This window comes from Protopterus annectens, chromosome 2.part1 (genome assembly GCF_019279795.1).
Source record: "Protopterus annectens isolate FY-2018-M chromosome 2.part1, PAN1.0, whole genome shotgun sequence".
NCBI lineage: Eukaryota > Metazoa > Chordata > Ceratodontiformes > Protopteridae > Protopterus > Protopterus annectens.
In genome coordinates, this window is record NC_056729.1 from 1182032731 (window position 1) to 1182054302 (window position 21572).

The 21572-nt window shown below is 41.4% G+C and overlaps 1 protein-coding gene across 1 annotated transcript in view; it reads left to right on the forward strand.

Moving 5' to 3' along the window:
- The window catches only part of KIF13B (kinesin family member 13B), a gene marked incomplete in the record, with an annotated part of 3953176 nt that overhangs the window by 2956698 nt on the left and 974906 nt on the right, over window positions 1–21572 (forward strand). Inside the window, 1 exon segment of the mRNA XM_044062707.1 lies at window positions 19048–19172. Coding sequence (XP_043918642.1) covers window positions 19048–19172 — 125 coding nt within the window.

Here is a 21572-nt window from a genome sequence, read left to right on the forward strand (position 1 = left end):
TTGACTTTTTGCATTCAGCATTCCTAACTTGATTATATCCATATTTGAGATTGCAGGTGAAGTCAGTCTGAAAAAGGCACTATGGAAGTAGTAAAAGTTCTAGCCAGTGTGTGTGAAAACGAAGAAGTGAAAGATGCATATCACCCCTGCCAAAGCAGGTTGCTGTGTTGACCATTTCATCCTTTGCAGGTACACACACTGGATCCGTTCTAGAATGACACCAATTTGCTTGTTAGTTGTTTAACTCATTCTCTACGGAGCAGCTCAGGAAAGGATGCCTGCTTAATTCCACCATAGGAATAACGGTGCAGCCTGAGCTCATTTTCAGAAAATCCATTTGTAAATCCATACAGAAAACAAATGCTCATAACTCTAACTGTAAGAGCTAGACTAAAAATGTAAACGCGAAAGTTGTTCAGCAGACACTGACCTTTTCAACAGTGTAAATGTTGACAGTGTATATCAAAGTCATTATTAAATATTTGGCAAGGAATGCTGATATTGTGCATATTTTTTACCTTTTTGGAAAAACAAAGCACAATATCTTGGTCAATGTCCCATGCAGACCCATACAATTTGAATGTAATTTGCTAATGTGAATGTCAGCTTTAAAATGATACCTTAACCATTACTGTGTGATGTTCCTTTCTGTAGATATTCACATAAATATGATTAATATATTATTTTTCATATTTGATTAATAAACAAAGCATAATATCTCATCACCTGTAACAGACAGAGCCTACATATCAGTGTGTAGAAGTTGAGCATCTGAATGTCAGCTTCAGAATGATGCATCATGTGCGTGATCACCAAGCTCCCTTGCAAAGATATGGGCATAATAATGAAAAGTATTGTAAATGTACAATTTTCATAATCGTACAAGACTAAACAAACTGTGATATCTGTACATGTGTAGAGTGCACAGACATAGTTCTTTTACCATGTTGTAAGGAGTAACACTGTCTTCAAAATAAGGTATTACTTGGCACACTGACATGCACCCTTGCAAAGTTATTTACCAAAATATGAAAAAAATTCATAATTTCCATAACCTAATTCCAAACAAACTTTGATATCTGCCTATGAGTACAACATACAGGCACCATTCTTTTACCATGTTAGAACTGTAAATAATCTTTTCAAAATGAGATATTACTTAGCACATTCAGATGCTCCCTTGCAAAGTTATTTACCAAAATATGAAACAAAAATCATAATTTCCATAACCTAAGTCCGAAACAAAGTTTGATATCTGCACATGAGTACAACATACAGGCACCATTATTTTACCATGGTAGAACCAGCAATACTGTCTTCAAAATGAGATATTACTTGGCACATTCAGATGCTTCCATGCAAAGTTATTTACCGAAAGATGAAAAAAAATCATAATTTCCATAACCATAAGTACCAAACAAACTTTGATATCTGCACAGGTGTCAAACATACAGGCACAATTATTTTACCATGTTGGAACCAGCAATACTGTCTTCAAAATGAGATATTACTTGGCACATTCAGATGCTCCCTTGCAAAGTTATTTAGCAAAATATGAAAAAAATCATAATTTCCATAACCTAAGTCCGAAACGAACTTTGATATCTGCACATGTGTAAAAAATACCGGCACCATTCTTTTACCATGTTGGAACCAGCAATACTGTCTTCGAAATGAGGTATTACTTGGCATATTCAGATGCTCCCTTGCAAAGTTATTTCCCAAAATATGAAAAAACATCATAATTTCCATAACCTAAGTCCGAAACAAACATTGATATCTGCCTATGAGTACAACATACAGGCACCATTCTTTACCATGTTAGAACTATAAATAATCTTTTCAAAATGAAGTATTACTTAACACATTCAGATGCTCCCTTGCAAAGTTATTTACCAAAATATGAAAAAGAAAATCATAATTTCCATAACCTAAGTCCGAAACAAACTTTGATATCTGCACAGGTGTCAAACATACAGGCACAGTTCTTTTACCATGTTGGAACCAGCAATACTGTCTTCAAAATGAGATATTACCTGGCACATTCAGATGCTCCCTTGCAAAGTTATTTATCAAAATATGAAAAAAAATCATAATTTCCATAACCTAAGTCCCAAACAAACTTTGGTATCTGCACATGTGTCAAACATACAGGCACAATTCATTTACCATGTTGGAACCAGCAATACTGTCACCAAAATGAGGCATTACTTGGCACCCTGACATGCTCCCTTGCAAAGTTATTTACAAAAATATGAAGTCCTAACAAAACTGATATATGTACATGTGTACAGCATTCAGAAACAGTTGTTTTACCATGTAGACACATATGATTGCAAATATATGCATTCCTGGTGTAGCCAAAATACTGCAGAATGGTTACATGTAAAGAGAAAAAGCAAGGTAAGGACAGCCACTCCACTAATGAACCCAGGACAGGCATGGGACTTCAGTGGCAGGCAAGGCCATCTGATCTGTCCGATAGCTGTGCTAGCTACCCACTCAGACAGCTGATACCACTGCAGTCTCACAACCTCCTTCAGTGTCAGCAGTCTGCCTTACCTATGCCTTTTCTCTTTACTTGTGTCCATTCAGCAATGGACCCAAGGGATCAAGTTCTGTATTACTAAGCCCTTCCTGTCATCTAAACTCTACACATGCCTGATAAAAGCAGAATAAAAAAAGAAGTATTGCAGGATAGTTACTGACATATCAGATTGTATGTGCTAGCACTCTCCTGAAATAGTTGTTCTTTCTCAGCATCTTCACCATCTCCTTACCACAGTTATTTGCCAAACTCAGAAAAATATATTTTACACAACACAATTCATAGCAGAGTTTTACTTACCATATTGGTCCTACTTGGTCATGGGTGTTTTCCATTCTTCTCACAAGCTGCATATTACCAGTCCTGCATAGCTCTCCTCACTCACTTGTGGAGGTCAGTCAGGAACAACGCAATGCCCTCCTCAGTTAGGTGAACATCCTGTGCGGTGATGCTGTCCTGACAGATTGTAGATCCACCGACCCTGTGCTTCAAGCCATGCATGAACCCATTCTGTAAACATCTGGCCTTGTGCGCTGCCCGCTGACTTTTTGCTGTTTTCCATATCTGTCGAGGGATTATATCAGACCACACAAAATGACAATGTGGCCACCATGACAGCAGGTGTTAAAAAATTGCTGTGATTTGAAACCGTAGCCTTCCGAGTAGTTGACTGAGGACATCATTCCCTCCAATCTGCAGCACAAGAATGTCGGGCTCAGGGTAGCTGGAACACTTTTCTTCAACAACTGCAGTACTCTGCTCCAATGCATACTTCTTCTTGCAATCCAGTATACCTTCACACTGGATGTGGGGAAGCTCAAGTTGTACTGGTTTTCAGTTTCGGAGGTATGGCTGGCAGCCCAGTGAATCTAGGAATGACCACATACCCACACTCTCACTTGTCGTTCTCCTGGTCATGCAACCATGACAGTGTCAGAAGGTGAACAAACCTGCACAGGAAAGAAATTGCAAACAGATTACTACTGATGTTTGACAGATGTATTGGAAGACTACATATGTATGTATATCATATGCATTATCTGGTTAGCCCATCCAAATCTTCCATCCTAGCCACAGGGGCAGTATTCTTTGCATTAGCATGTTCTAATACATGTTAGAGTGGAGTGCAGAGGCATTCATTATCATCCAGTAGAAATACTACATCATTATAATTCAGTCAAAATAGTATAACACTTGGATGTTACCGAGCCCTTCCTCCTACCCACCTAATTTCCACCCATAACTGACCAAGCATGGAAACATGCCCAACTACTGAGCATAAGCAGAAGTGCAGTAATACAAGAAGAAATGGCAAACTTATCTGTGTCATCCATGTAAGAATTAGTCACAAAAGTAATAATTCCAGTTATCGCATCTGACCATCACAGTGGTTACAATAAGACCTATCAGTTTTCCTCAATGCAGTATGTGCATATTGTTGAGATAATAAATTATTCTTGAAAGCTGGATTCATAAACAAAAAATTATAACCAGCACTGAAACCTGAGCTATAGATAACCTATACTTGTTACACCATGTCTGTATTACGATCTTCAGCAGCCTGACCATGTATGTACAAGCACTTCCCTGGTACACAAATGAATTATTTCCCCCTACCAACATCTTCATTACTGCATGTTATACACATGTCCCTAAATGAAACATTCACCCAAATGATCCCTTCAGGAATATGTAGAGATACGCACAGTAACCAAACTTTGATATATATATATATATATATATATATATATATATATATATATATCTACGTGTGACCAATGTATATATGTGTAAGTACATTATATACATACATATATATCCATATGCACAAATATAAATGTGTGTGTGTGTATATGTGTATGTATATATATATATATATATATATATATATATATACACATACATACATACATATACACAGGAAGAATAAAATCAGGGGTTTAGGAGGGTAGGTAGTTGATGAAGAATGAGGGGAGTTGTCTGCAATGACTCCAAGCAGAGGAAAAAACACAACCTGACTTGTGCATTCATCAAAGTGATAAAGACTTCTACTTATGTGAATAACAGTAACAGCTACTTATGTGAATAACAGTGACAGCAGCTGAGACTTTTCCCAGAAAAGTGATAATGATTCACTGCTATATTGTAACTGCATGTATTGCTAATGTGATAATGACCTTCCTTTCATTAATGCAAAGGTATGCATGCTGAGACATAGGTGATAATTGCTGCAGATAACCTGTTGAGTAGGCATTCATTATATTACCTGGTGCAGGTGTTATGTAACACTGACTCATTACCATCTGTTAGGAGAAGGCCAGAGTAATTCAGTAAAAATAGTATAACACTTGTATACCCTTCCTCCCACCTAAATTCCACACATGACTAATAGAGCCAGGAACATTGCCCAAAATATGTGGTTGCTCCATGCTGGTACTTTTGTGCAATCAATATCACTAAGCCAACTGCTGTGTATAATCAAACAGAAATGACATAGTCATAAATATGTAAATTACTTGGCTGATCCATGTAAGAATTACTCCAAAAGTAGTAAATAATTTTATCTCACCCAACCATCCCTCGAGTTAGAATAAGACACAGCAGTGAAAAAGGCAGCAATACTGTCCAAAATATCTGGGTAAGCTATGCCTAAAATCAACAGTATATTGTTGATGCAGTCTTTCATTCCACCCAAATGTGCTGTGGCAGTCTGACCATGTATGCAGAAGCACTTCCCTCATATACAATGAATTATTCACCAAACAACATCTTCATTAGTATGTCTATGTATACACATGCACCAAAATGAAACATTCACCCAACTGACCCCTTCAGTAAAATGTTGAGGCGTGCATAATCACCAAAATGAAGCATTTACCCAAGTGACTCTTCACTAGCATTTCCTAGTATGTGCAATCACCAAAATGAAGCATTTACCCAAGTGACCCCTTCAATAAAATTGTTGATGTATGCACATGCACATGAATTAAATATTTCCCCAAATGACCCTTCAGTAACATTCCCCAGCATTACTCAGTAGAGGGGACTGTTTTGTTCAGGAGAACCAAAATATACATTCAGAACCTTTGGAAATATTTATCAGCACTGTTCTTGTTATCCAGCATTCTGTTTTCAGGAGACAGGCCAGCTTAGCATCAGACAGTACCATGAAGTTAATAGCTTGACAAACTCAAAAGTTAATAACTTGACAAAATCTGAAAAATAAAACAATACCTTACAAAACAACTGAAAGGTCACTGTCCCACACAAGCAAATATTATGGCATAAAGATATTAGAAAAAGAGCTTCATAAATACACAGCATAAAATGACAAACACCAAACTCCATTTTAAAATAGATTTGCAATGCAAACCAGTACCCAAACAGCGAACTGGTAAAAGGGTTTAAGCAACACTCCCATGCAAGTCTAATATCAATGCTGCACAAATTTCCAATAAAAAAATCATGAACGGACACGTGATCCACTGTGGCGACCCCTAAGCCGAAAGAAGAAGAAGAATTAAACCTGACAGCAATGATTTGCCTGGAAATTGCTACACCTTACAATATAAAACAATATTTTGTATGCTATACAGTCACAGAAAGCTGCAACATGGTAACCCAAGAGAATAATACAATGTCAGCTTAACATGCACACAAATTGATCATTACTGAAGCTGACATTCATTAAAGCTGAGCCTGTTCCTATCTGAAGTGTCCAGGAACATATGACCAAGTTGCAGGAAATAATGGCAGCCATCTTATCCACTGTAAGGCAGCAAGTAGAATAGGTCCTAGAAGGAACAGACAGGCCTACAACAAAAAATGCAAAGTTAAGAGCTTTTCAACCTGGGTATAAGATCTTTTAACCACCATAGAAAACAAATGACTTGCCATAAGACAAGAGCCACCCAAAACAACTGAAACACAAAGGGGTAGTGATCCACAAGATTAGACAGCCAAGTGAAAACCAGAACAAATGTATGTTAATTTACATAAGCCCTGGAATGATCAGCAGGTTTTAACAGTCTGCTATCAAGCACCAAAAAAATAATAAATTACACCCAGTCAGTAATCCAAAAGCTTTAATGTAAGGTTTTAACAGTCTCTCTGAAAACAGGGTCGAAAGCAATCTCAGACTCCATTGCAAAGCTGTAGATGGACAAAAACAAATGCATATTTTAGCAAAGGATATTAAAGGCATTTCTACTTAAAAACAATAGTTTTCAGCTATCAGAGTAGAACATATGTAAAAAATGAATTAGGGAAGAAGCCTTCTAATAACATTTATAAAGTGTTACCTTTTGCCTCACAGATGGACGTTGCCCATTCGATTCTGCTGCTAATTCATCTGGGGTATTATATGCATAGGGATCTGTTTGAAAAAAATAGATATATTTTTTACATTTTATAAGTAATTTCTGTCTTCATGTCTGTCATTCATCTCCCTAGCAATATATCTGTGTGGGCTTCCGTTAACAGTTTGTTCATGTTAGTTATCTAAAGGGTGTAAACTGCTGATCGTGCATTTACTCTGGACAGAGGATGCAGTTAGATAAATAATAGTAACCCAATCTAAGGTGGGTACATACTTACAAAATAAACTAAATGGCCAGCTGCTGACATGCACGTACTAAGTAACGGTTAGTCAGAGCACACAAAAACGTCATCAGTACAGTCCACAGGAAATGGAGCATCAACAGCGCAAAAAAAGGAATCAGTACATGTTCAAAGGGCTACAATGAGACACTCCTAAAGAAAATCAGAAAAAAACTTAAAATGAAATACTACAGCAAGTCAACGTCTTGATTTCTTTGTCGGTGCTAAAACCTAAACCGGCAAAATTGCGCTAGCTAGCCCCACCAACATTACTCAAAAGAGCCGAGTACAGAACATTTTACACAGCACAGCTTATTATAAAGATTGTCTAAATTTAATTGTTTAACATTATTTTGCCCTGTACAGCACTAATTTATTATTATTATTAGAACACAAAGTAGTTTTATGTTAAATCTGAGTTGAAGCATCCCACAGCGCTGAGCTCCTTGAAGGCTCGACTGACACCTTATGTAATCTAGGAATATACCCGCAAGTAACAAAATACGGATAGTCACAGCAGCAATATAGACTTGTCAGACTGGGTGCTCGGCATTCCTCCTCATTAAAAGGTTAGGAACAGCTGTTTGGGAAACTCACAATTAGCGCATGTACGTATCACTATTTAACCTGACTAAATATTCAAGAAGCAGCACGATGCAATTTTGTAAATCCCTTACTTTCTTAGTAAGAACACTTTAAAACACACGTACTCAGCACTCCTCAAAAAAATTACTAAAACAGTACAGAAATATAAATATACTGTGCGTAGACAAATCACGAAGGAATCCGATTGGTTGCCACTGCTTCATTTAGGAAACGCAGACATAGTGGGCTTAGCTGTAATCACAGGAAAAGACATTGAGCATTCCTTCCCGATTTACTCATAAAAGTCCAATAGGACCATCAGGTAACTCCAACCTAAATCCTAAGTTGAGAAGGTAACTGACAAAGTTCGGTTACTTTCCCAACTTATTTTTCAACAATAGCTTCAATTTATGGCTGTAAAATTACTTGCGCTGCTGGAAGGCACTCGGGGTTAACATGATGTAATTCCTATCATCTCATGGCGCGCTCGGTGTTAAGCACAGAGGCGCCATGAGAAGGTATTCGGGGCTAATGAGTTAAGCTGGTTATTTTATCCTGGAAGTTGGGCATTGATGTTGGTGATGATCGATTGCTGCTCCATGCTAAATGATTGCCTTCCATCTTCGTAAATATAGGCAGAGATCTCCACAGTGTCTCCCTGCATCTCCCGTAGGGTAGAATGCCTGTAAGATCATTCATTCCCACATGGGCAATTACAAGGTTATAACCATGTCTGGGGCAGTGCAGGGACCTAAGATTCTAGTGATATCCCTAATCCTTGCACCAGAGAGGCAGCTGATGTCTTGTCCTTTCCCAACTTGGTAAGTATTGTGCATTACGATGGCGTCGCAAATGACCAAAACATTTCTGGGATGTGCTTCAGGCTTGTACCTTAAGGTTCAGGCTTGCAGCACAGGTGACTCTCAGTAACAGCAGATGTTGATAAGAATGTAGGTGTAGTGTTAATATTTGCACTATATGGCTGAGGTACTCTAGTAAGATGTTTAGGAGGGTTAGGTAAGGATTTTATTTTTTTAACCACATAAGTGAACACATATGTTAACATATGATGTGAAGTTGTTCAATCTCGCCGTTTGTTCTTATATATGGGTTCGGAGCCAATCCATCGGCTCCGAGTCGGCCGGTTTCCAAGCTCAAGATCTCTTGAGAAGCTCAAGACACAGTCTCTATCCCATGATGCTCTGCTGCCAAACCCCAGATCTAGTTTGCCACTGCAATGGATCTCACGCTGTTCGCAAGAAGCTCGGGCCAGTACCCTTTTTTTCTTGTCTTTTGACAGAAAATTTTCTATAACTATGATAGTTTGTGATATATATAATAGTAGTAGTAGTCTAAATATTGTTTGTGTTTTTTTTTGAGATACTTAGCGTTGTGCTTGTGTGTTTTCTTAGGAGCGGTTGCTCTTAGGCCTTTGGCCGTTTCTTTAGTTGAGTTTTTGACAGGGCTCTGTCAGTGATTCTATCTGTTGTTTTTTTTGTGAAATAGAGTTAGTGAGTGTTAAGGGATCTGAACATTTTTTGTGATTGTTTGTGTCCTTAACAGCTACAAAGTAGAGTTAGTGAGTGTTCAGGGATCCGAACGTTTTGTGTGATTGCTAGTGTTCTTAATATTTGTAAAGTTCAGGGGTCTGAACCTTAGCAATTGTGCTGTTCTCTCATTTTTTTACACGTCAGAAAAACAGGGATCAGGGTTCAAGCTGTGTGGCTGTGGACAGAAGATGTCTGTCACTGACCAACACACCTCATGTGTTTATTGTTTAGTGCCTTTACATCTGCAAGAGGACTGTTCCATCTGCCACTCTTTTACTTGCAGAGTTATGCTGGAAAGGCGTAGAAAGCTTATTGATAGAGGTCTCTTAAAATCAGACTTCCTAGAGGCTTTAGATAAGTCTGAACAGACCTCCAAATCTTCAAAGGGATCGAAGTCTTCCAAGGTGTCATCGGAGCCAAAGTCATCAGCTCCGAGCACCTCAGGGAAGATTCGGCCACCGGTTCCTCAGCCCTCGGAGCCGAGCACCGAACCTTTGTCTCGGAGCCAAGTCTCGAGTTTGGAACTGGTACCGAAGGTTGTAAAGTCTCCGATCCTTCGGTCAGTGGATTCTTCGGCTCCTTCGACCCATTCTTCTAGGACCCTCTCGGATGTCACTGTGGACCGTGTGGTGCAGTGACTCTTGGAGAACCCGGCCTTGGCCAAATTGCTTTCGGCTTCATCTCATCTGACATCAAAGCCCGACACCCCCCCCCCCCCGTCACGGTTTCTGCTCCTCCTCTGAGACCAATTGAGCCTTCGGAGCCGGAAGGTGAGGACCTGATAGTTGTGGCCTATTCCAGTGCCTTCGGCCCAGTCGACCTTGACATTTTCTGTTCTGATCTAAGGGTCTTGGAGCCGACACTCTCTCTCTGGTTCGGGGGGGGGGGAGAGTCGAACCGAGGCTTCGGCTCTGACTCTTCCTCTCGGGGCAGTTGAGCTTTGCTCCATTCTCTGGTTCGGAGCCCGTGGTCTCGGCCCCGAGGAGACTGCCATCTTCTTCAGAACCGGCGGACTTCTTGGACTGAGACACCAATGCCTTCGACGCCATGAGGAAGGGTCATGTCTGCTAAGACTTTTACCTCTTCAGGTCCTTCCTCTTCCTCCCCTAAAGTGCCCCATTCTGTCTCTACATCACAGGTTTGTACCAAGCATCGAGACCCAGAGCCTCAGGTAACCCCGTTGGGCGACCCCTGCTCTACGGAGACTTCACCAGATGCCCCCACTGATGAAGACCCTAGGAAGAGACTGTACAAGAGGAGGCACTTGGATTCCCCTCAGGAATCCTTGACATCAGACACCGACTTAGAGGAATCAGAGGGGTCCCCACGGTCCTCCTCAGTGGATGTCTCATTTGCAGACATCCTAGAAATACTTAAGCAGAGGGGTGACTGGCAGTCCCTTACCCCTACTGAGGATCAGTCTGTGCTTCTGAAGGCCTTTGGGTCTCAACCTTCCACCTCCTGGATTACTCCGCCTTTCGACAAATTAATGGACTTGATTGCTTGAAAGGCGTGGGAGTCTCCTGATTCCATGGAACCGGTCCCTCAGAGGCCCAACAAATTTATCACCTCCCCTCAGGATAAGTCCTTTCTTACAAAGGGAGTCCCCGTTGATTCCATGGTGGTGGCGGCGGCCACCAAGAAAGAGATGTCAGAGACCTCTTCTTCTGTCCGTCCTCCTAATAGAGATTCCAGGACGATGGACAGATATGGGAAACACATATTTAGTTCTGCGACATTTGCAATGAGATTGCTTAACTATTTAACCCAGTTTACCCATCTTCAATGAGATCTCCTCAAAGAGCTTGGAGATACCCAACAGGGCAACACAGATTATGCCGTCTCCGAGAACATGACGGCACAGCCTAATACCCTTAATTCCATTGTAAACTCGTCCATGCGGCTAATTTCTTATGCAGCCGAGGGATCGTGCTGGGCAGCAGGTTCAGAGATAGCTCTGCGGAGACCATCCTGGATGCGCGTGTACTCCTTTGCGGAAGCCTTCAAGTCTTCCTTTGTTAATACCCCATTTGATGGCTCTTCCTTGTTTGGGCCTAAAGTCAAGGAGACACTCACTAGGTGTGAGCAGGAAGGAAAGACTCTTTATGCCGTAGGAGTCTGTTTTTCCACCCCCACAAGACCATACCCCAAAGGGCAGAAAGGTGGAAAAATGTGGTTCCGGAAGTCCGAAGGAGCTTTCCAGAACACATGTGGTAAACCCCCCTCCAGGAGCAGAGGAGGGGGGTATAATGGTAGACACTGCCCAGGCGGCAGAGGGGATCCGCAGAACCAGGGTGACAGGGAGCAGTTCCTCGACAAGCCCCATCAGCGCTCCTGAGAGGAGGCCCGACCGTCCTACTCTGGAGGCAGTCGGGGGTCGCTTAGCTTTATACCCAGATGCCTGGCTAGGAATTACATCATATTTCTGGGTAAATAGCATAATTACCAGAGGTTACATCATTCTCTTTTCAGAATCCCCTTCCATTTGTGCAAAAATCCCAGATGTTCCACCCAGTCTGTGGAATCTAGCAACCATAAAAATTCAAAGGCTGCTGAAAAAAAGAGTCATCCAGCCAGTCCCGGAGGACCAGATAGGATCTGGAACTTACTCCAGGTTCTTTTTAGTTCCAAAGAAAACAGGGGACTGGTGGCCCATCTTAGACCTCAGCAAACTAAATATTGTCAAAAAGGAAAAGTTCCAGATGGTCATGCTTCAATCGATACTTCCGTTTCTCACAACGGGCAATTGGATGTGCTCGATAGATCTCAACAATGCGTACTACCACATCTAAATGGCCAGCCATCCAGAGATCACTTGCATTTCCGGCTGGGGGCCAGTCACTACCAATTCCGAGCTCTGCCCGTTGGTCTCACCACAGCCCCTAGAGTGTTCACCAAATGCATGGCAGAGGTCATGACTCACTTGAGACATTTAGGATTCCGGGTGTTTCCATATCTCGACGACTGACTCCTCACCGCCACCACCAGACATCAACTGATTCACGCCAGGGATTACACTATCAGCCTGTGCTCCAAGTTGGGCATAACGTTAAATTTCGAAAAATCTGCTTTATCGCCGTCGCAGCATATTTCCTTTATAGGAGCAGATCTAGACACCACCACCACCCTGGTCAGATTGCCTCACGAACGAGTACTCTCTTTACGAAACCAAGTATCCATTTTGTTGATGGAAAAGAAAGTCCCTGCATTCCAAGTTCTGAAGCTGTTAGGCACCATGGCAGTGACTCTCATAGCGGTTCCTCTGGGGCGTATGCACATGAGGATACTCCAATGGTTACGCTTCACACAGTGGTCTTATCAACAACTTCCAATGTCACACAAGATTCTGCTGACAAATACTTGCAAAAAGGACCTCCTTTGTTGGTTGAACAGCCACCAAGTTGCTGTAGGTCGTCCGTTTGTACTTCCCCCTCCCATAGCCACAGTGACCACGGATGCTTCCCTGATAGGGTGGGGGGGGTGGGAGGCTGTGTCAGGGAAGAACTGTCCAAGGTACTTGGTCAGAGATGGAATCCAGTTTGCACATCAATGTCTTGGAGTTGAGAGCGGTGTTCCTAGCATTGCAACACTTTCATGACTCTTTACCTTAAGAGACGACTGCAATGCAGACAGACAACATGTCGTTAGTCTGGTACATCAACAAGCAAGGAGGAACCAGATCTTACCCCTTATGCCGAGAGGCCCTGAGAATTTGGCAGTGGGCTGTATCCACCGGGCGCTTCCTGATAGCAACACACATCCCAGGGTCATCCAACGTGATAGCGGACAAATTGAGCAGAGCCATTCTGTTGCCTCATGAGTGGTCCTTCAAAGAACAAGTGGCGGAAAGGATATTCCACAAATGGGGCCAGCTTTGCTGCGATCATTTTGCATCCCCGATGAATGCCAAATGCAGAAGCTACATTGCCCTGTACCCTCCACGGGGGGACATCCCAAGGGATGCACTCATACACAATTGGCCCTCGTGTCTCCTATATGCCTTTCCTCCATCCCCGCTGATCCCCAAATTTTTACAGAAAGCCAAAAGCCTGGGAAGGACTGTTATTCTGATAGCCCCGTTTTGGCCTCGGCAGATATGGTTCCCCTTCCTTCAATAATACCAAGTGGAAGAACCTTGGGTTCTGGATCCAGTGCCAGACCTTCTGACTCTTTCATTGGGAGTTCTTCACCCCTCTCTTGTATCCCTCAAACTGACAGCTTGGCTGCTCCACATCCCAACCTAGCCAGGTCTCATGATTTGTCTCCCACGGTTCAGCATATTCTGGTTTCCTCTCATAAAGTCTCCACCAGGAAACTATATAACAGCAAATGGAAACTATTTGGTCATTGGGCTTCTCAATATGGTATTGATCCTTTATCGCCCCTATTCATAGCATTCTGGAATTTTTTACTTCACTTTTCCACGGTGGTGCGGCATCCGCTACTATAAGGGTTCAATTGGCTGCCATATCTAACTTCCATGTAGGATGTGGAGGTTCTAACATTATGTCCCACAGATTATGTAAAGCCTTTTTGAAAGGGACTCATCACCTTCGACCCCTCCCTGGAATCTAAATTTGGTGCCGTTTCAACTCATGCTTCCCCCTTTTGAGCCTGCATCATGTTGTCCTTTGAAGTTCCTTTCTTGGAAGACAATTTTCTTAGTGGCCATTACTTCGGCACGTAGAGTTTCTGAACTTCAAGCATTCTCTATTAGGCCCCCATATTTAGGCTTTCACCCCGACAGGGTGTCTCTAAGAACAAATCCATCCTTCCTCCCGAAGGTCTGCTCCGAAGCGAACTTGAACCACTCCATTGAACTTCCCACTGTTTTCAGGCATCATGCCAGTAAATTGGAATACATGTTGCATAAGCTTGATGTTCACAGACCATTGAGATTTTATTTGGACAGAACAAAAGAATTCAGAAAATCAGATCAACTATTTGTTTCCCATGCAGATAATAAGAAGGGCATTTCGGTATCCAAAGTTACATTGTCTAAATGGCTTTCTGATTGTGTAAAGTTTGCATATTCTTCATCCCATCAACCTTTAGAACGTGAAGTGAAAGCTCATTCTACCAGGGCTGTTTCTACGTCCTTAGCTCATTTACCTTTGGGCACCATTTGTGCAGCTGCTACTTGGTCCAAACCTCATACATTTATTACTCGTTACAAAGTGGACAGGGCTTCCTTTGGTTCCACCATTCTCAGGAATGTACTCCTGTGAGCTGCCCAGGATTAGGGTGCTTGGGACGCTACCCACGTGTAAGAACAAATGGCGAGATTGAACAACTTCACATAAAGAAGTTATGTTCTTACCATAACATTCCGTGTGAGTTGTTCATCTCGTCTTTGTTCTTACATTCCCTCCCACCTTCCCCCTCCATGTTCTGGAAGAACGGGTATGGCTGGTGGTCTGGTTGATCTTGCTAGTATCCTCTTGTCAGCCAGGTTATCTTTTAACTAATTGTAAATAGTTACTTTGTTATATTGGGTTGCTTAGTTGTGTTTCTTGCTGGGTTCAGCAAACTAGATCTGGGGTTTGGCAGCAGAGCATCATGGGATAGGGACTGTGTCTCGAGCTTCTCAGAGATCTAGAGCTTGGAAAGCAACCGACTCGGAGCCGAGGGATCGGCTCTGAACCCACGTGTAAGAACAAAGGCGAGATGAACAACTCAGATGGAATGTTATGGTAAGAACATAACTTCTTTTTAACCACATAGGAATAATGTATTGGTACTGTTGTAACTACAGAGAACTGTACTTTTTCACAGGGAATCCCAAACCAAATGTTGTAGTAGGAGCAGCTCAAAAAGTGACCATAAGCTGCAACTGATATGTGCAGCCCGCAGATAGGGAGTTTAGAGCAGCAAACAACTTGTGAGGAAAATGTAGTGGAGGCCTGAATATTCCAATAAAAATTTAAAAAGTAAATGTCATGGGTGTTCTGAAGCCATGTTGCTGAAGCAGTGTTATGTCCTTAATGGGTCATTTGCATGTATCCCATGGACCTCCACTATAGGAGATTTAAGGTATTACACAGCAAAGACACTAGCTTGGCTGAGTCTAAGCCCTGTGTTTCTAAACCATAGCCAAACAATCCACATATGCTGTACTGACAAGGTCACAAAAAAGTATGGCATGTGTACAGCTAGTGGGGTTTGACTTCATTAGCCTGAATATACCGAAAAAGACTTAAAAAGTCAGGGGCATTCAGAAGCATACTTCTAAACGCAAGAAATCTGGACAAAGCCAACAATAAGGGGGGACAAAGGCCGAAAATCAGTTGCAAATTTTAGATATTGCTCTTAGGTTCATAGGTTGGTACTGGGCTATCTGCCCGAAGGCATATATTAGCCCAGCCACGTTGTGCGGTAATCAGCGCCCCTTTAGTAGTTCCCTAGACCCTTGTACTAGCAGCTAGTACCCTTGGCCCCTATCTAGTAGTGCTGTTGGTGTGATCCCCGGTGTGAACTTTCTGTTACCCATCCACTCATCAAGGTTCCTCTTGAAGAGTGATAGTGAGGGGCTCTGTCTTATGTAGATCGGGACCCTGTTCCATTGTAAGGGAAGTCTCTGCGAAGGGAATCTATCCCTCCAGCATGTTCTATTCATTGTTGTGTTGAGGTTTATATCCCTAGAAGAACGTGTAGCTCAAGTTGATTTGGTTTTGCTAAGATGGAGCATGTTCAACAGTTCTGGCTTGGACATGGCTCTGTACGTTGGACAGAGATCGCCTCTGAGAAAGCAGTATGCAACAGAGAACAGTCTTAGCTTTTTCAATTGTGCTACATAGGGCAACTGTTTGAGGCCAGTAATCCTCTTGGTTAGGTACCTCTGTGGTCTCTCCAGCTGCTGGAGATGTCTAGCCAGGTACATTCCAATTGGTGCATTGTACTCAATAATGGGTCTGATGAGGGAAGAGTAGAGGGGCACCATTACATCCTTAGATCTTGATGCAAAGCCTTTCGTGATCAGATGGGTCACATAAACGGATTTCTAACCACTTTGTCAACATGGTTATCAAAGGAAAGCTGACTATCTACTTGGGTCCCTAGATTCCTTATTTCTTCTTCAGATTTCAGGGAATTACCTCCTATGTTGTAGTTTGCGGGTACTCTGTTTTTCCAAAGGGGATTACTACGCATTTTTTTGCATTTAGCTTGAGACCATAGGTTTGACACCATGCATCAGTCTCATTTAGGCCCTTCTGGAGGATCTCCATGTCGGCAGGAGACTCTATTATAACACCTAGTTTGCAGTCGTCCGCAAACTTAGTCAGCCACAGCCCTTCCGTGCTTGCCTGTACTTCTGAGAAGTATATGCCAAACAGGAGGGGCCCCAGGACAGAGCCCTGAGGCATACCACTCATTACTGGTCGGGATTCGGACATAGATCCCGCTACTCTTACTGTATGAGTTCTGTCTGAGAGCCAGTTTGCGATCCATCTTGTGACGTAAGGGTTTATGCCCAGGCTGGTGAGCTTATCAATAATACCTGAATGGGGAATGGTGTCAAATGCTTTAGCAAGGTCAAGGTAAGCTATGTGTACCTCCTTTCCCTTATCTATAGCCTGAGTAACTGTCTCAAAGAAATCCACCAGATTCAGGAGGCATGATCTGCCCTTGACGAAGCCGAACTGTGTGGGGTCCAGCGACTGGAGGTTCCCAATCTCTCCATTTATGAGTTCCATAATGATTTGCTCCATAGCCTTACTGATCAGACTGGTCAGGCTTATTGGTCGGTAGTTCCCAGGGTCAGTTGTGGCCCCACCCTTGTGTAGCGGGACCACCGTTGCCGTGCGCCATTCTATGGGCACATATCCTGTGGAGAGGCTGAGACTGAACAGGGTATTAAGATGCGGGGTTAATTCCTTTTGGAGCTCGCGTATGAGACAGCCTGGGACACCATCTGGTCCCATGGAGGCAGTGTTTTTAGTTTTAGATAGAGCCTTGTTAGCCATTGTATCAGTAATAATTGGACTTGCACAATCCCCTGGAATGGTACTAGGCCCTGTAGGTGGTGGTGGTGGGGGGGGGATTTGCACTGAACCTGTCAGCCAAGATGTTGGCAATGTCAGAAGGGTCAGTGTATTTTGTTCCATTTTGTACTAGCTCAGAACAGACCTGAGTATTGCCATTTAGGTTTTTGATGTAGCCATAGAAGGCCTTATGGTTATCCTTGGCATCCTTGGCAACTTTCTTTTCAAAATTAGCTTTAGTTGACTTGATGAGGGCCCTCAATTTCTTACTAATGCTGATCAGGGATGATTTTTCTACTTGAGATTTGGCCTTTTTTTGTATAAGTCTCCTCCTTTTATTGTAAAGTTTGCTTATGGCCGGGGTCCACCAGACTGGTTTCTTCTTATAAACTTAAAAAGTTGGTAGAATAATAGGTGTTCTATTAGCACAAATATTTGATGGATACAAAGTCTGAAAGTCAAATATTTGTCATTATTTAGTGACTTTAGTCCTTGGTTACTTTTCAGAAAACCAAAAATTTTAAGAGGATCAGACCAGAAAATATGACGCAGAAATCAGTACAGTTTAGAGTATGTTCAGAAGCCATGTAGTTGAAACACTGGCATGTCCTTAATGGGTCATTTGCTTATATGTCATGGGCCTCCAGTACAGGAGTTTTAAGGTATTACATAATGAAGACTCTAGCTTGGCTGGGTCTTTCTTTCAGTTTTTACCTGAAAATGTTGGTGCAGTAGTAAATTTAGTCAAGTTGCCAAATTTTCCTAGCATGTAAAGTATAAACATTTCATATACTGGGTCAGGAGGTTTGCTTTTCAATCTGCAGTTCTCTTCCAGGTTTGCTTGGCATACCTTCGACATCCTGTTAATTAAATCGTACAATTGGCTTGTTCACCATTAATGTCTACGATCCCATTTCACTAAGATGTGATGGAAGGTAAGATCCTGCCATGGTATAGTTTGAGGTTTTTAAAGGTCGTCCTTTATTCCAGCAAGTTAATGAAGAGTCTTTCTCCACACTGTTTCCTGAATTTCACAACTGACCTCCTTGTCACTCCTGTACACCCGATTGTTGTACTATGGAAGATGTGTCTTTTGTACTCATTTTGTCAAAATAGCTGTCTTTTGAGCTCCAGGCTCTTACATGAAAAAAGGTTTATTTAATTTTTCCATAATGACCGTGTTTCATTCCAGATTTCCCCTAAGGTGTCACTTTTCACTTGTGCAGTAGCTCATTGTAAGCTTCTTACTTTTGTGCAGTAACTCATGCAACAAGCTACATTCCGTCCAAGTGAAAATGTCTCATTTGCTCCAATCTCAATTGTGCAATACATCTGCCTGTGCAATTTTAAGTGCTGCTAATAGAGATACAAAAAATGTGATTATGTCCTAGTGTCATTTCAGATGTTTTTTTCTTATTTATATATGTTATACTTGTATGCATTATTTGCACATAGAGCTCAAAGCCATGAAATTTCTTTTATCTGCACTGAGCCGTGGTTCTAATTGACAGTGTACTATGACTTTGACTTAAAAAGTTCCCTGCTTAATGAGTTTGTCTGTGATACTGAACTACAGAAAGCAGTAGAATGACCTGTCTTTCTGTAATGTATCTGTTTTTGTCTTGCTGTAATATGTTACAGTGTGCCAGTTTTTTTTTTTTTTTTTTTTTTAGATCATGCATAACAAAACACCATGAGAATTAAAAGCAAGTATTTTCATTACTGCATTTCAGGTATAATTGTACCTGCACTTCTAACATGCTTGTTATTTTTGTATGTGCAGCTGATAATTACAGCTCTCAGGAGAACTTGCATAACATTGGTGCAGGAGGTTGGGAGGCCAGTCTTCCTGATGAAGATGAAGATGAATTCTTTGACCTGCCAGTTGTGAAATCCAGTGATGACGATGTGAGTAAAATGATCACAGTATGCTGTTTAGTCACTGCAGCTGCTTGGAAGATTGTTGCTTCCCAAGAGGAAGAATTTCCTAATTTACTGAGGAATATTATTCTTGTGCAGTTGTCACCACAGTGACCTTTTTATCAGGGAGAATGCAAGTACCTTCTTATCTTAATGAAAGGTGTTTCCTGTCAGTTATTGCAATAGAACTAGGGTGCTTACTGAAATTTGATAAATCAGCAGACTGAGACAAATGGCACTACTGCCAATGTGCAACTGTACTGGATTTTGGATTGGATTTTTTCATTTAAAGATTAGATACTTCCATTTATTATAGTTTGTTTTATTATAAATTTTGCTTTATCTTAGTCTTTCTTTCATATCAGTATTTTATTCCTTCCTTTAATCTCTAAGTATAACTGCATCCTTCTATATTCCTCCCACCATGTTATCACTTATCCATACTTCCTTCTAAATCCCAAATGTGTCAGTACCTTATCTTTTATCACTAGCATTTTTCACTATACTCTCACTCTCAATCATCACAAGTCTATTTCACACTGTTACTTACCTACACCTACCAAACAATACCTAAACAAGAACACCACAACAAATTTCTCTAATATCTTCTCCGTCCTCCACAACATTCATTCATTAATTACATTAGCACCTGGAAATAAAGGCAAGTGGCACGTGCTCCACTATTATCCAAAATCATGTATAAACTCAAGCCCAAATATAAGTGACTCTTCAATAACCACATTGTTAACTAGACAATAATACCGGGATGCGATAAATATCCCAGTCAAGACAGCACTCATTTACCCCTAGACCTCACCAAACCAGCCCCACACATCCCAAAACAGCAACAGGCTATCTCTCCAACTACCTAGGACTTAAAATACTATACAGTAACTTTGGAGAGCTTTACAACAAAATCACAAAATCATGCCTGTATACCACTGTTCTCTTGATAGCCATGGAAGCTTGGTCAGAGTCAATTACCAAAGATGCAGAAATACTCCCACTCTATAGTGTACTCAGACTAGATAGAACCAACAAAAAAGCAGATGGAGTTGCTGTTTTCTACAGAATTGTTGTAGATCTCTCCACTAACCATGATACTATATACACTTTCAACAATGTTGAACTTCTCATCTCAAGCATCATTGCTGAGTACTGACAAATCTCTAGCCATCATAGGTCTATACATACCACCTGGTAACAACACTCCCATCCTGGAAGACATCCTCTTCTGGATCTTGGCCAACATAAGAATAGAAAGCATCTTGACATTAACATAGACTGGCAAAAGCTAGCCTTAGAAATCCCAACAAATTCAATTCGTCTTTAAGGATTGCCTCAATGGATCGAGACTCCAACTAAAATTAACAAGGCCACATCTAAAGAATTCATCCAAGAAAGGATTCTAACACCCCCCCCCCCAAACAACGTTACCACAAGTGTCATCCTGCCCATTAGCCTGAGTTTTGGCTACCAGCTAAGCATCATAATCAGTCACCCCAAACAGCCGCACAATGTTCGTCACTGTAACCCAGTCAGAAACCTCAGTAACTTCAGTAAAGGTACTTTTGTTTCCAGCCTATTCTAGAGAAACTGCTCCACTTAAATCTAGTCAGAATCCTTAGTAACTTCAATAAAGAAACTTTTACTTCCAGCCTACTCCAGGTCATCTAGGCTCCACTTTAAAACTCTTCCCCTTGATGAAGTAGTAGACGCATTTAATACAATATTTCTAAATATCCCGGCAGTGAAAGCGCCATTAAGAATCAGAAGAGTTAAAAACAAACAGCCCGTTGGTTAACTTAAAAAACAAAGCATCTCATCCAGCTTAGAGATAAAGCCTGGAAGTCATGGGTACAAAACAAGTCTCAAACATCCCTATAACAAATAGGCAGTTAAGGAACCTTAAACAATGAGAAAAACAAGACCCAAAGGTGCTTATAGCAACACCCAAAATTCATCACCGAACAGTCCAAAAAAACCTCTGGAAATCTATAAATACATTGCTCAGTCCCAAAAATCAACCTAACACAGCTCATCTCCAGCCAGTAACTCCCAAACCATTCTTTCACAGTTTAACCTGCATTTTATAAATACAGTAACCTCCGTACTTCAAACAAAACTACTGCAAATCCAGCCGTCCCACACCAGTTGTTAGTCACAGCAGACCTTCATACTCACTCCAGTGCCAGCATCTACAGTTAAAAAAAAATACTCGCACTTAAAACAACAGTCACTTTCCATAACTAACTTCCATCTGAATACTTCAAACTTTCTGCAAATAGAATTGCATATCCTGTCTCATTTCTAATAATAGGCTGTATCGATAAGAAAAATATGGTCGAAACTTATGGAAAAATTCTGTGTAATACCCCTCCATAAAGG